Below are 15,992 nucleotides of genomic sequence, written 5' to 3'. Positions count from 1 at the left end.
AGACAATGGAAATGCAATTATTTTAGTAAATATAAACTGCTAAATACCTTTTCTCATCATCAGCATATAGCAGTCTTCTATCAGTGTCCGGCTGAGCTCTGGTAGCTTGTAGGAGGAGTTTTCATTCTCCGACTGTCCTATGTGGCTGCATGACCCCTGACTTTTCTGGACAGTGCTGATTGGCCCTATGCTGATCACATGCACCTTCCCAAAAAAATAAAACTCTCTAGCAATACACACCAAACTGAGCATATGCAGAGTGCCTCCTAGGGCTCTGTTATATCGGTAGAAGGATTGGGGACTGTGGAAGAAGGGGAGGATCAGAGAAGATGGATCAAACCACCTTTTTACACAATGTGGAGGATTAACCCTTAGGTTCCACAGTCAGTATAACCAGCATGCTTTACTGCATATACAGACTGATTTTACTGTTGTGGGTTTGGTACTACTTTAAAGTATAACTAAAGGCAAAATGCTTTTTTATTTATTTTTAGCTTTAGACAGAGTGGAGATGGAATTTAAAATTTAAAGCATTTAACCCCCCCCACCCCGAAAAAAAAATCCTGTTCCCTTAAAGCATGTTATACAGCACAGCGCTTGTGCTGTATACCTGGCTGATCCTGCCTGGTTATACCCTCTCTGCAAACAGACCAGACCTCTGTCTCTCCCCCCCCCCCCCCCCCCTGCTCGTACCTGCGCCCCTCCTCCCCACTCCCCTGCTCTTGCTGATCACAAATTGCCATCCGCTCTGAACCACTATAAGAAGTCTCCCTGTGCCTGTCTTCTATAGAAAAAAATAAATCTGCCCATTGTACCTGTATGAGCTCCGCTCAGCTTACACGTGGCTCTCTCTCCTCCTCTCTCTCCCTCCTCCACGGCTAATGTCAGTGGGAGAGCTTGGCCCTGCCCACTGCAGCTGTGAGCCAGAGAGAGGAGGAGGAGAGGCATCAGCTGTGCGCCCGGAGCGGAGCTCATACAGGTACATTGGGCAGTTTTTTTTTTTTTTTTTTTTACAGATCACAGGGAAACTTCTTTATAGTGGTACAGAGTGGATGGCTGCATTTAGTAAGTGGGTAACAACCACTTTTAACAGTAAAAGAAAATCCCAAATTGTCTCCGAAAAGTAATAGATGGGGAACTCCTCCAATGGGGCCACTAGTTCTGGTGACCTGGGGTCCCCAAGGAATTTCCTTAATTTGCAGGAATTTCCTCCTGTTTTGGCTATGGGACAGGAAGTGAAGGGGAAATCTCTGCAATGGGACATGGGGGGGGGGGGGGGGGGGATCTGACAGGTTATAATCCTCCCTTACTCTATCCAAATGGAAAAAAAATGTTGCCTGTAGTTCTACTTTAACCCAAAACCAAAAATGTTGCAGCTTAGATGTGCAGGCCTTAGATGTTATGACTGCATTTCTTTTCTGTTTTCAATTTTTTTCCCCTTTTTATTTTGCCTGGTAATCCTGGTAACAGCTGGTAGTGTGACAATGCTTACTGTATGTGTTGTCACCCTAGGCTGCTTATTACTCATTTGGACTACAGACCAACTCCCCCCTCTCCTCATCCCCATTACATAGGGGGATAGTGTTCTGTAGCTCACAGAGGGCGAATGGAAAGGGTGAATAACCCTGCAGTTCAGATTTCAATTCAGCAGGGAGTTATGAGCTTACTGGATATAAGATCCACAGGTATTTTTTCCTTCTAGAAAAAAAAAGAACATTTTGAATGGTATATTTAACAAACCAAAAGGGAGCAAATAACAGATGGTGACGGAATGTCAGAGAGCAGACAATGAGTAAGCTATGAGAGAGCTCATTCTAAGTAGTTGTGAGAGTTGGTCTGTGGGATAGGACCTAAGGCCTAGGCTTGAAGCCTGGAGCAGCCATGTGGTAAAAGTGAGCCAGGAGGCTGAAGTCGTTTTCAATGATGGTGGAAATTTTCATTTTAATAGTTCATCTAAAAACAATTTCAGGAGTGGGCTAAGCTAAACAGCCCCAACACTCACACACTATATATATATATATATATATATATATATATATATATATATATATATATATATATTTAAAGCTTTTAATTCCACTTTTATTGAGAAAAAAAACATTCCCCTCTGGGTGATCTATGTACATTTAGAAGGATTTTAACAAACTTTGTTGCAGATTTCTACTTTTGTTATTCTGAAGAAATCCCTGTGTGTTTGTATCCATGTGGGAAAGTGAGTCTAATGGGAGTGGTTTGATAATTATCAATCAGCTGTGCACCTGCAGGGCTCTAATGAGGAAAATTGCAGGGTCTGCATCCCTTTAGACGTGACTTCCTATTGGATGCCTAAAATCTGACTTGGTGCAGACGTCTGGGAAAATTGGTGAGCCAATCACACAAGCAGGAAATGTTTCTGGGGGTGGTCAGTAAACATTCTGTGTACAGAACACCTCCAGGTAGCCATTTAGCATTTTAGAAAATTGCAAAGCTGCAGATCGAGAAGGAAAGGTCATTTTTAATCAGTTACAATATGACCTGTCATAATTGTAATATGCTATTTTTTTTTTTCTTTGTTATTTTTTTTCCCCCCACGAAAGTGGAGTCGAGCCTCATGCACACTGGACCTTATAAAAACACAGGTAGTGTTAGCTGTAGAATAAGTTTTTGCTTTAGTGCATTTTTTTTTTTTTTTTTTTTTATAGTTTTTTGTTTTAGCAAAACTATACGCCCACAAAAGCTTATGGCTCAAAAGCTCTGATAAATGCCTAATAGACAACTTTTTCAGCTTTTATCAGAGGTTTTATGTACACAGGATGTTGGAAGACCTCCTCTTCTGAGCACTGGAACTTGACAGCTAGTGACCGGCGGTTGGAAGCGGCCGTTTTGCCATTTTTACCAGCTGCGTTTATGCGTGTTTAGCGGCGTCGATGAGCGTTTGCGTTTTTAGCTTTTTTTTTTTTTTTTTCAGATTAGACCCTCCCAAATGCCCACAATGCAGGAAAAATCTCCCTCTTCTCTCTAACCCCCCCCCCCCCCCCCCCCCCGCAGCAACAACAAGGGTTCTGGAAAGTCTGTTTTTTCCACATTGTTGATGGTCACATTTTTTTCCCATTGAAAACTCCTATAAACAATAACGCTTATAAATGAGTTACCGCGTTTACACTCTTGCAAGCATTTGGCGTTCAAATGTCATTAAACAACCGTCCTGAGCGCAATTTCTGCTTTCAAAAAAATGCTTCTAAACTACTATAAATACCTGTGTGTACATGTACCCAAAAGAGTTTACTGGCTGCAGAAAAAAGCGTTTGAAGCCAAAAACAGCCGCTGTAAACACTTCCAGTGTGCATGAGGCCTGAAAGGACTTTTCTGAGCTCACGGAGAATGACAGGTGCATTTGACCTCCTTCAAGACCTCAGGCAAGTTTACATTCTCATAGACTTGAAGGAATGTACACATGCATGCACATACAGTATATAGGTAAACAGTGTGTGTGTGTGTGTGTGTGTGTGTGTGTGTGGTTTTTTTTTTTTTTTTTTTTTAATTGTATGCACTTTTTTTTTTTTTCTTTTTGTGTTGAAGCTGTAATGTGCTCCATGATCTATCTGAAATACAGTGGGTCTGGATATGTGCACAGTACTTGTGGTGGTCACTAATCCTCCAGCTGCAGAGATTAAACCCTCCTGCCAGCAGTGCAGCTGTAATATTTTGATTGCAGAGAGCCAGGCAAGTGTTTTGGAAAGGGAGAGAGAGCAGTGTGGACATAAACCTAAACAAACCTAATCCATCTTGTCTACTTAGTAAAATGAGATGGTTTTCAACAGGGAAGATCCACACTGACTATTGTATCTTTCTTATAAATCTTAGGTTGTGATTTCTGATACAGAATGTTTCAGGTAATGGGCACATCTGCTTATCGCATTGTAAATGCTGTATCAGAAAGTGATGAAAATAGCCATTACATGTTTTTCCCCTAGAATTAAGGTTTGCGTGTACTTTTGATTGCTCCATAGTACAAAATGTACTAAAAGCACGTTATATGTGGTGCAGTATAGCCATCAGTTTAATCGAGGAGGGTGCCTATAATTTTTTTTTCCCTCCCACAAAGATTTTATTAAATGTTATGCATGTTTACAAACAATGTATATCCAAACTTGCATAGTATAGACAGCTGCTGGAATATAATTCACCTAAACTTATTGACATATGAGGATATAAACAACTGAGAGGCGGAGCTTCCTTGGAAAGGTCAAAGAATTTTAAAGTAAGTGTTAAAGAGGAAGTAAACTCTATGGGGGAAAAAAAGTCTCCTTTCCCTGCAAAGTAAAAGCATAACGTGCTAGTATGCAATGCATACTAGCACATTATGTGACACTTACCTGCAAACGAAGCCTGAGTCATCCCCGCTGCAGACTGCATCCATCTTTGCGAGTCTTCCCCTTGAAGAGTCCGGCTCTGTGACTGGCCAGAGCGGCGTGACGTCACTCCAGCGCATCGTGTGCGGGAGCTGCCAGTCACGGCACTTGCTCCTGAATAAACTGTTCCATCAGAGTGCATGCGCCCATAACATCGGCCCACTATACAGTAAAGGTCTCCTAAACTGCGCATGTTTAAAATATTTACAGTACCTATAGGTAAGCCTTATTCTAGGCTTACCTATAGGTACAAATACTGCAAGGAGGTTTACAACCTCTTTGATGGCACCATACTGCAGGTAGTTGGGTTGTTGTTGCAAATGTTGAGTGTGTATAATATGATGGGGTAGATGGCAGAGTCAATTACGGTTGACATTGTTGTTTTATGGCATATCCAGTAAGTGTACATTGTAGTGTACCTGGTTAGTCTGTTGTATGTTATGTGGAAAAGAATCCATGTCTGCTTGTTAAGTTGGGTGAGCCATTCCTGTAGGTGTTGGTTTAGATCTCTAGTGGACTGGCACGTACATCCTAGCTATCCAGCGCGGGGAGCAACTCTCATGTTCTGTTTTTGCTGAAATGAAACTTTTATCTATTCAAGTGTATATTAGGGCAAAAAAAAAATGCAATACATACACATTATAGTGTTTTATCCATTTAAAGACCCTGCAAGTACAAAAATACACCAGTTGACTTGCCATAAATGCACTCCTAAATCATGTGCAGTTTTTTTTGGACTGAGTGTTGTCAGCCCTGCCCAGTTTTCTCTTGCCAAACTGCTCAAACCCACCTACACACCCATCTTTACACCTTAGAGCTAATCTGTGTGTGTTTGGTTTTTTTTTTTCTCAGACCTTAGCTAAGAGACATTCGGGATTAAAAAAAAAAAAAAAAACTCGCCTACGTGGATGTAGCATTGATCCAATGCTGCATCTGTCCCCCGCTGGCTCTGCGGTGAGAACTGCGCTATTAAATATCGCTAATCGCTTAGTTCTCCCGCTCCGCTCTGAGAGTTGGGACTGTCAGTCTCTGTCTCTCTGCTTTTCGCTCCAGTGCTCTCTGGGCTGTGGAGGTGGTGGGAGGGACAGACTTGGGCTCTCAGCAGATTGCTGAGGCTGAGCCAGGTGCTAGTCCAGGCATCTGGGTGGATCCTGACTATATGGCCTGACTATATGGCCAGTATCTTTCCCGAGCCTGGACTGGCTGAGTGACGTTAGCTCAAAGCAGGCTTTAGCAAACTAACTGCACTCATGTGATCCATAGAAGTATAGCTGAAGAAGTTTTGACCATACCTCTCCTTTAACCCCTTCATGATCGTAAGCAAATATGCAGTCCCACTGGACTGTGCTTTTTCCTGTGGGGCCGCATATTGGCGTATTTCCCTTTGTGCTGGATGATCAGATAGCCTCCGATTGGCTTTCATAGTGATCAGTCACCGTGAAGCCCGCCCCGTGTTTTCTGTGAATGGACGAGAGAGATACATTGTATCACACGCTGTCCATGCAGATATAAGAAAAAAAGCGTGGAGAGAGTAAAAAAAAAACCTAGATACAGGTTTGATCTAGGTCAGTGCCATGGTTAGTTTTTGGGGTCAAAGGTCAGGGTTAGTTTTTCTTGGACAGGATAAGTATATATTTTTTCATTCGTATCAGTGTGTTTTAGGTAAGATTAAAAAAAAACAATGTGCACTATTGATTCTGGGCTGTATCATGTGGTATCGCTGCGATCGTCAGGAGGTTATGATAGTAGCAAGAAATATACAGCCAAATTTACAAAAAAAAAATAATATATATATATATATATATATATATATATATATATATATATATATATATATATATATATATATATATATATATATATATATATATATATATATTTTACTATTTTGGGCCAGTTTTCCTTTGATTAAAAAAAAAAAAAAAATCAGAAGATGGCCATTACCGTTTACCACCAAATGAAAGCCTGAAAAATTGTCCAGGACCAAATTGTCCTGAAAAAAAAAAAGGGTATAATCCATCTGGATGCAAAAGTAGTTGTAATATGTACAGTTTTACTAACACATGTCAAAATTGGGCTTGGGCATTTAGATTTATTGTACCCTTAGGCATTTAAAGAGGAAGTAAAGTCTTCCTTTTTTATTGTACCTACAGGTAAGCCTTTAGTAAGGCTTACCTGTAGGTACTGTAAATATGTCATAACCTTGCACCGTTTAGGAGATATTTATGATCTACGCTAGGGGTCTCCAAGCTATGGCCCTCAAGTTCAGGAACTACAATTACCATCATGCCTAGTCATGTCTGTGAATGTCAGTTTTACAAAGCCTCATGGGACTTGTAGTTGTGGAACAACTGGAGGGCCGTAGTTTGGAGATCCCTGATCTACGCTGACGTCATCGGCGCATACACACTGAAGGAACAGCCCGCTCGTGCCATTTCTTCAGGACCCGTGCCATGACCGGGGGTGACGTCGTCGTGGCTCCAGCCAATCAGTTACGAAGCCCGGAAGTAACTCCGGGAAAGATGTCGGCCGTGGGTGCGGAATACGGGCGGCACTGCAGGGCATCATTCTAAGGTAAGTATTTCATAAAGAGCGAGTATGTGATGCATACTCGCTCATTATGCCTTTGTCATTATGCCTTTGTATGCCTTTGTCATTATGCCTTTGTCTACAGGTTGTTTTTTGGGGAATTTTTTTTTCAGGGGTTTTCAACCTCTTTAAGCTATAAATATGTACTTTATAATCCTCATATTGTGCAGGCTTACTTTATAATATATTTACACCCTTACTTAGTTTCACTTTGTGTCTGTAGTGAGGCAAAGGTGACAGTAGCTGCCCTATTTGCTGCCAGAAGCTAGTAGAGAGTGCAGTCTGTGAGGTCCCGCAGATGTTATCAGACTTCAGGTGACATCTGACCCCTTGACCCAAGCTAGAGTGTCAGACTCAAAGGGGGGAAATTTTTGAGCATTGTAGTTTGATGCAATTTCTAAGGTGATTTTGCAGCCTCACATATTTGGCATCTGTTTACTTGACGCAATATTAAAAAAAAAAAAAGACATTATGGTGTTTGTATGTGGTTTTAGTGTATTTTCACTCACTGAAAATAGAAATTTGATAGTGGCAAAAAATCTGGGCTTCTTACATTAAAAAAATAAATAGTGGCATGCCGGAAAGGGTTGTTGCACAGGATTATAGGTGTTGATTTTCACAAACCTGTTTTCAGTAGCAGACTTTGTACACTTGTTAACTTCTGGTCTCTAATTTTTATATACCATTCAAAACGGGTGTATATTCCAGAGGGCAGAACTCTCAGAATTAATCTCTGGTTCTTTGCCTTATTTATCTCTTGCATGTGTTTGGCTTATATATAAAGAGAAACAGTCTGTTACCACTAGGTGGTGCTGCTAGCTTGAAAACTTTCCACCCTCTTTATTCCATCTGCGGGACTATGGTAAAGCTTTCAGAACACTATGTGATGGTTAATTACCTATATTATTGTTGCTACTTTCTTAAATTATCAAGCTTATAAAATGTAAATGTTTCATGTATTTGAGTATGTTCCTGCATTAAAGGGACACAAGCATATTTTTTTAAAATTTTCTAAAATGGTTTGTGTATTGCGTAAAAATTTTAGGGACGGTAAACATTTAGGCATGTACATGTTGGAAATTTGAAATGGTCTTGTACTTGTAACCACTGCTGTTTAGCACCTTCGTCTTGCAAGCTTTTTAAAAATTGAATCCACTTTTTTCTGTTTTAAAATTTGGCCTAACCTGCTATCAGTATATGCACCCTCTTGGAAAGGAAGCTGCTTCCTGACCATTGTCATGTGATGGGTCACATGACCAGGGAGAGAAAGTAGGAAACTTTACTCCTGCAGTAAAAGTTCTGCTACTCTGCTTCAGCTGGTAGTTGAGATCCACTGGGCTAGAAGCCTGCAGGAAAAATGATGATAGAGATATAGATATATTATTTATATAGATAGATAGAGAGAGAGAGATATATTATAAAATATATATATATATATCTCTATATCTATATATCTATATAGATATAGAGATATATATATATATATATATATATATATATATATATATATATATATATATATATATATATATATATATATATTATATATATATATATATAGTGTGTTTTCTATCTATTATAGGTGTAGACGGTCTGTGGGGGGTGGTTGGTGTGTGCGTTTTTTTTAATTTTTAAAAGCCTGAATTCTGCTTTAATTTAGTATTGTATATAAAAGTTTTTTTTATTGTTTACTTTGAACTATTCTATTAAGGAAACTGGATGGGCTGAAAAAAGGGGTTTGTTTAGAAGTACGTACACTTTTAAGGGACAACTTTACCCTTTCAATAAAAAAAAATGTCTTTCTCTTTAAATTTTTGGTGCTTGATGTTGGAATAATATACTTACAAGCCCAGCAAATTCAGAAATGTTCTCCGACACTGCTTTCCTACACAAAGTCCCATGCCGCCATCTTTCTGGTTCTGGCAGCCCAATCCACCCCAATGGCTCCAGCTGCTCTCACTGAGGCCTGTGAGGACAGGAAAGAATAGCAGCGCTGGATTGAGAGACTCAAATATTTAGGGAGATGAGGGGGCAATGTAACCAAATTCTTAATGCATATAATTAGCGCTGTCAATCAAATCCTGTGAGGTGGGGGCAGGACCGAGAGTGTGTCGACACATAATATAGCTGTGGAGCGAGCCGCAGGTGCAACCATAGGAAGCTGCTTCTTATGGTGGTGCACCAAGAGGAGGAGCCAACAGGGGACCCCAGAAGAGGTGATTTAGGGCCACTCTGTGCAACATCATTGCATAGAGCAGTTGTGTATAACATGTTATTTTAATAAGATAAAAATAAAGCTTTACAATGGCACCAATAAAAGACCAGACCGTCTACAGCAGGGGTCCTTGAACTACAGCCCGCCAGGTTCATTTACCCGGCCCAAGGACTGCCCCTTTTAAAATCTCTGCACTCCCCCTCCCCTCTGCTACCTTAATCGCACAAGATGAGAAACATGACAGGTCTGGACAAAGGGCAGGACCTTTTGAGTTAAGTGGGTGATTGGTTACTAGGCAGCGGGGCAGTCCCAGCAATCAATCACCTGCCTTTCACTTGAAAAGTCCTGCCCTTAGTCCAGGACCTGTCATGCTTTGCATCTTGTGTAATTAAGGTAGCAGAGGGAAGGGGCAGTGTAATACCGCTGGAGAGCTCTGTGATGGGGGGGCTTTGTGTTGGGGGGGAGTCTGTGATAGGGGATCTGTTATCGGGGGGCTTTGTGATGGGGGATTTACCCCATCACAAAGGGGGGGGGGGGGGGTCGGCTGCTCCTCTGTGATGAGGGAAGTCTGTGAAATACTTATAAGTTTGTTAATTAAAATTGTTCTTCATTTTAAATATTGATCCTTTTTTTTTTTTTTTTTGCACTACAAATCAGATGTGTCCGGAGGAATTTGTTCATATTTTTTTTGAATTATAGTCCGACCCTCCAACAGTCTGAGGGGCCGTGAACTGGCCCCCTGTTTAAAAGTTTGAGGACCCCTGGCCTACAGGGTTCTTTATGTATTCTGAACATGTGGCACAGAAAATGAGTAAAAGGAGTATTCTAAACTGCTAGAGCTATTGTACTTCACACTGCTTTAGTCTAAAGTCAAAAATGAGTGTGAACTGATTTTTTTTTTTTTTTTTCCTCCTCTGTTTTCTTTGCAGGATGATAATGATGCTCCTGCGTCCGTGGAGATGAGATGATTAACAGTCCACGCTCACTTCGAGGAGGGAGCAAGCACTAATGGTGCTGGAAGAATGGACCTAATGAACGGACAGTCGAGCAATGCTGCTCTCACTGCGAATGTTTCCGAGGTAAACAGCATAATTTACTGTGAATTACTTTTAACCACAGTTAAGAAAAAGGTATCCTCATGGATACATTTCTGATCTGAACAGAATATGTTAACACTTTAAAAACCCAGTATTAAAGCGGTTGTATAACGCTGGACGTTTTTTTTTTTTTTTTTCTTCCTGCAAGGTAAAGTCATAATGTGCTAGTATGCATCGCATACTAGCACATTATGTGAAACTTGCCTTAAAACGAAGCTGTTCCAGCACCAGCTGTTTCGCCCGTCTTCCAGGTTCGTGGGCTCTGGCTCTGACGATGATGAGTTGAGGTTCCCTGCTGACTACTGAAAGTAAAAAAGAATTTTCCGTCAGTTAAAAAAATCAGGAAAAAAATGGAGTGTGGTCCCCCCCCACCCCAAAAAAAAATAAAAAATCTATACCAGATCCTTATCCGAACATACAGAGGGGACGATCCAGCATGCTTGGCCGGCTTCTGTTGAACCGGCTGGCATGCACACGGGCCAGATGTCAGCCGGTTTTTATTGAACCGGCTAATGTCTGCTGCCATTCGGCCTGTACGGGACTTTAGTCAAGAAATCAGCCATTACAAACACTGCTCTCCTTTTATGGCTTAAATCCTATCTTTAGCCATTGTTGAGCAAAGAGGCAGGGATCCCACTAAGACACAAAAAAGTTGGTTTCTTTTTTGTACATCATGGGACACAGTGCAGGTTATAAATCATAACTACCTGGGTATGCGCCACTTATAGGTGAGTGGACACTAGGGGGAAAAAAAAAAAAAAAAAGCAGACTTGGAAGTTCCCCTATAGAACAACTTCTACTGAGGAAGAGCCTCTTTTTTTTTTTTTTTTTTTTTTTTTTTTTTTTTTGCCAGTGTATGAAGGTGATGGTTTACTGTTTACATCTCTGCAGGGTATTACCAGATTCTCAATTCCAGTAGGGGTAAAGAGATTGGTGATGTCTGGATCAAGATCAGGTTTGCAATCTCAGTCTCCTGCAGACTGTGTAGCGCTCTCCAACGCCCTGGTATTTAATTGAGAACTACAAGATGTAAGCCACAAAGTCTGTCAGTACTTGTAGCGCATTCTTTCACAGAAATCTGTGAATGAATAACGTGGCTGTGTGGGTGGAGTCATGTTCCTTTCAAATTGTGACAGTGGGTGTGAGGAGAAGATCCCCAGCCTGCTGTCACAATTAGAAGGGAAATCGTGGAGAAGCTGCAGGAGTGGGAACTGTTATATGTTCCACCCTAAAAATGGGTGTAACATGTTCCCAAAGGTTAACGTATACTTTAAAGTCTGAAGTCTGGCCATAGGTTTATTTTAAGGTAAACTGTAAAAACGCTATGTTCCCTGATAACACCATACTTTGCCATTTTAAATGTACTTTTCTTCTACAATATAGAAGAGTCGATGGGGATAGTATGATCATTTGTTTTGCTGATTCTTCACCATACCGAAAATGAAGTTTCTTGTATGCATTACTTGTGGATTTCCTATAAGCTTAACCACCATTTGGTTTGTCTACGGAGACTGTGCTGACTAATATGCTTTCTCTTTGACAGAAAAGCAGCAGCTCAGAATCCCTGAGTGATAAAGACTCTGCTGCTCTAAAGAAAAGCTTTGATGCTGTCGTTTTTGACGTCCTCATGGTCACTCCGGAGGAATATGCCGTAAGTGCTGTGTTTAGTTTGACATTGTTATAATCTGTCTTCCCTCCTGTTAAATGTGATTTGTTTAGTACTCTGGAAAATAAATGAACAACATGCCTTCTGTGCTGCAGCTACTGTATTACTCTGAAATCCATTACACTCCCACCTGCCTGGGAGTAGGTGACGATTAATGTGCTGCACTTTAAATATGTGAGTTTGTTTGGTAATTGGTTTAGACTGTTTTAAGCTACTTTTTGCCTGGGGTCTCTATTTCTTATTGAAACTGATACTATTGTAAAATGAACTAGCTGTAACTTGAAATATTAGCTGGCGCCACATATTCCATGCATTCTATCCTTTTTTTTTTTTTTTCCCATGTCACTTTAGAATTCACGTCATAAACATGATCCGCTGGATATGCTATTTTGAATACCTTAAAGTATTCTTACCAACCAACTTTATTTGCTATAAATCTCTGAGCATTTTGGGGATTGTACATTTCATTTCTAAGTCAGTTTATGGGTCATTCCTGCTACTTGTGTTCATTGTGATGTGTTTAATGCACATTAAATTATACCCTAATGTGCATTGCGTTTAGGCCGCCCATTCATTTAGACTTTATTTTAATAGAGTGGGAAAGTGTTACAACCTTTTTTGGGTTTGTATAGCTGGCATTTGCACCCTTTAGGGAAATTCACTCTAACAGGGACTTAAGCGTAATCGAAAATTTGACAGTGATTTGTAGAAAAAAAAAATTCCCCAACATGATCACTGGGTTTGGGGACAACTGTCCAAGGTGGGATTTTACCTCACTTTGGGGAGATTTAATGCAAACCTAACAAAGTTTCAGCTAAACCCAAAAACAAAACTTTTTGCAGCTGACTATTCTCTTGAATTAGTTGCATTTGTTTTCCTTTTTTTAAGATAAAAATACTGTATAATCAGTAAAGAACATACCTGCCATTAATGTGTGCCTTTATCACTTCCTGTGAGCCTAATACGAAAAAGAAAAAATCCTATCTTTCCTCTTTAACCACTTCAGCCACGGAAGAATTTGCCCCCTTTTTGACCAGAGCACTTTTTGCGATTCAGCACTGCGTCGCTTTAACTGACAATTGCGCGGTCTTGCGACGTGGCTCCCAAACGAAATTGACATCCTTTTTATCCCACAAATAGAGCTTTCTTTTGGTGGTATTTGATCACCCCTGCAGTTTTTATTTTTTGCGCTATAAACAAAAAAAGAGCGACAATTTTGAAAAAACGCATTATTTTTTACTTTTTGCTATAATAAACCCCCCCCCCCAAAAAAAAATATATAAAAAAAATGTATTTTCCTCAGTTTAGGCCTATACGTATTCTTCTAGCGATTTTTTTTTTTTTTTTTTTCTCACCAAAAATATGAATAAGCGATTATTGATCGGTTTGCACAAAAGTTATAGCGTTTACAAAATAGGGGATAGTTTTATTGGATTTTAAATGGCGGCGATCAGTGATTTTTATCGTGACTGCGACATATCGGACATTTTTGACACATTTTTGGAACCTTTGTCATTTATACAGCAATCGGTGCTATACAAATGCACTGATTCCTGTGTAAATGACACTGGCAGTGAAGGGGTTAACCACTAGGCGTCAGTGTAGGGGTTAAGTGTGTCCTTGGGGGGGGGGGGGGGGGGGTTCTAACTGGGGGGGGCTGGGCTGTGTGTGACACGTCACTGATCTCTGCTCCGATGACAGGGAGCAGAGATCAGTGACACTGTCACTAGGTAATATGGGGAGATGCTTGTTTACATTAGCATCTCCCCATTCTTCCTCCCCGTGAGGCGATCGCGGGTATCCCCACGACGATCGAGTCCGCGGGACCCGCGACCCGACTCACGGAGCTTGCCACACGCACGTACAGGTACGCTATTCTGTCTGTACGAGCCCTTCTGCCGCCGTATATCTGTGTGAGGCGGTCGGCAGGCGGTTAAACTGCTAAAATCCCTATCCACCATATAAAGTAAATCAATTGAAGTCTGTCCATGTTAACAGCCATGGCATTAAGGATGCACACAAGCTTCAAAACCGCTTTAGAACCAGATGCCCTCTTTTGCCTCTGATTTTCATGCTAATTTTGAAGGCCCTGACATATCAGAGATAACCCAGGCATTTAGGGTAGTATTCACAGCAGTAGTGCACGTCAGATAATTTTTATCATTGTGCAGGATTTTCAACACTGGTGCGGTGGTATCACTTACTGTAATAAGAGTACATAATTTAACTTGATTGTATTTCTTTGTGCTGTTTTTTTGGTTGTTTTTGCATAATTTTGAATATGTATACTGTGTTATGACTCCCTATAATGCACTTCTGTGGGTTTAACTTTGGGATAAGCACTTTTAATGTGTTTTTAAATACACAGGATTATTTTGAGACACTGTGTTTTAGTGAGGTGGTTCTCTGTTGAAAATTTGAGTTGCTTTACATGTTTAGTGAGAGTAGTGCAACACTATTAAATACTTCTTCATGCACTTCAGACGGTCGCGGCCTACACAGACAACCAGTTTTTTGTGGCCAGTCATCTCCAATTATAAAACTAATGTGCACTAATCTGAAACTTTAAACATGAACTTACCCCCTGAAACGTTGCAAAGAATTCAGCACAACTTTCCTTTTTCGTGGGTTTGTAACAAAATCAAATGTTTGGGTACCTACCTTGCCCTATCTATCCAAGGAGATATTTAGTAAAACTTTCTCCCTTAGCTGGCAACGACCAAAGCGGACCTCAAAAACTGGCATCAACAATCTTTCACTTGGCTTGAGAGGAACGACACCTTGAAGATGACCGTTCTACTGAGACTGTTGTACCTCTTGTAGACACCCCGATGGCCATTCCCCGCTTGTTCCTCTGAGCTATAGAAGCAGAACTTTTGAACTTTCCCTGGGGCTATAAAACTAAACTAATTTTATAATGTCTTTTGGCCCTGACAAAGAAGAGTGAAAGTATCAGATTTCCAGATCCAATTAAATACTGTTGCGCTGTACACTTAACGAGAATCTTGGACTGGATCAAGCACACCTCGGAGAAGGGCTCGGTGGGGCTAGAGTAGGATATGTCCCAATTTCCATTACACACTCTCCGATGGTAGACCTTGATCCTGCCACCAAACATTAAATCCCACTCCTTGATAGGTATCATGCGCTCGGTTCTGACTAAACCAAGTTGTCTTGCGTTATCCTACTCCACTCCCACATTATTTCACTGGTGATCCCTTCTGGGATTCACTATAAAGCCTGAGCTTTAAGTTAACCAATAACTCCATAGAGGACAATCCAGAGACTTGATTCATCTAACTTCTGCTTAATGCAGCTAAAGTATGTATTCCACAAAGATGGAAGAATCAGGCTCCCCCAACAGTTGACCAGTGGATGGCTGTGGTAAATACGATCAATGAGATGGAGCGATTAACAGCAGCTTTGTAAAAGAGGAACAGTTCTGCAAAACATGGGGCTCTCGGGTCTACAATACATTCATGTCCTTGGTTACTCAGATGGAACCCTCTGCATAAACGGTACTCATTGATAGCTTGGTAATCTAAACTTTGGCCATTTTTCAGAGGCCCCCAATTGTTGCTGTCACCCCTCCCATTTCATCCCTTTTTTTTTTTTTTTTTTTTCCCCTCTATACCTTTTACCTTTTTTAGATTTTAGCTTACACCAGTTTTGTTTTCCCTGGCTCATCCTGGAGTACAGCATCTAAATGTTTTTGTTTTTCTTTATTTTAATGAAAATTTGGTATTTCAGCAAGGCATTAGGCATTGAAGTTATGATACACGATCTACACCAGTGGTCTCCAAACTGAGGCCATTTTGGTTACTTTTATCCAAAGTCTTGGGGAATTATTCACCCCGCTGTCAGCAACAGTGGGGCATAATGCCCATCACTGACATCAACAGTACTAGTCCTAGTACTAGTCCTCCCATTGACACCAATGATGGGGTACTAGTCCTCCCGTTGACACCAATGATGGGGTACTAGTCCTCCCGTTGACACCAATGATGGGGTACTAGTCCTCCCGCTGACACCAG

General features: G+C 40.8%; 1 protein-coding gene across 6 annotated transcripts in view; it reads left to right on the top strand.

Annotated features, from left to right (window-relative positions):
- RALGPS2 (Ral GEF with PH domain and SH3 binding motif 2) overlaps nt 1–15,992 on the top strand; it is a 397,229-nt gene that overhangs the window by 110,397 nt on the left and 270,840 nt on the right. For all 6 annotated transcript variants that reach the window (XR_012235342.1, XM_073593380.1, XM_073593379.1 and 3 more), the window contains 2 exons: nt 10,125–10,274; nt 11,836–11,943. Coding sequence is in view for 5 of the 6 variants with exons in the window: in XM_073593380.1 (XP_073449481.1) it covers nt 10,218–10,274; nt 11,836–11,943 (165 nt within the window). In the remaining variant the exon portion in view is untranslated. The remainder of the gene's footprint in view (nt 1–10,124; nt 10,275–11,835; nt 11,944–15,992) is intronic.

This window comes from Aquarana catesbeiana, linkage group LG07 (assembly GCF_042186555.1).
Source record: "Aquarana catesbeiana isolate 2022-GZ linkage group LG07, ASM4218655v1, whole genome shotgun sequence".
Classification (NCBI taxonomy): domain Eukaryota; kingdom Metazoa; phylum Chordata; class Amphibia; order Anura; family Ranidae; genus Aquarana; species Aquarana catesbeiana.
Note: the sequence above shows the minus strand (reverse complement) of the source record. Positions and strands in the feature narration are given on the sequence as shown.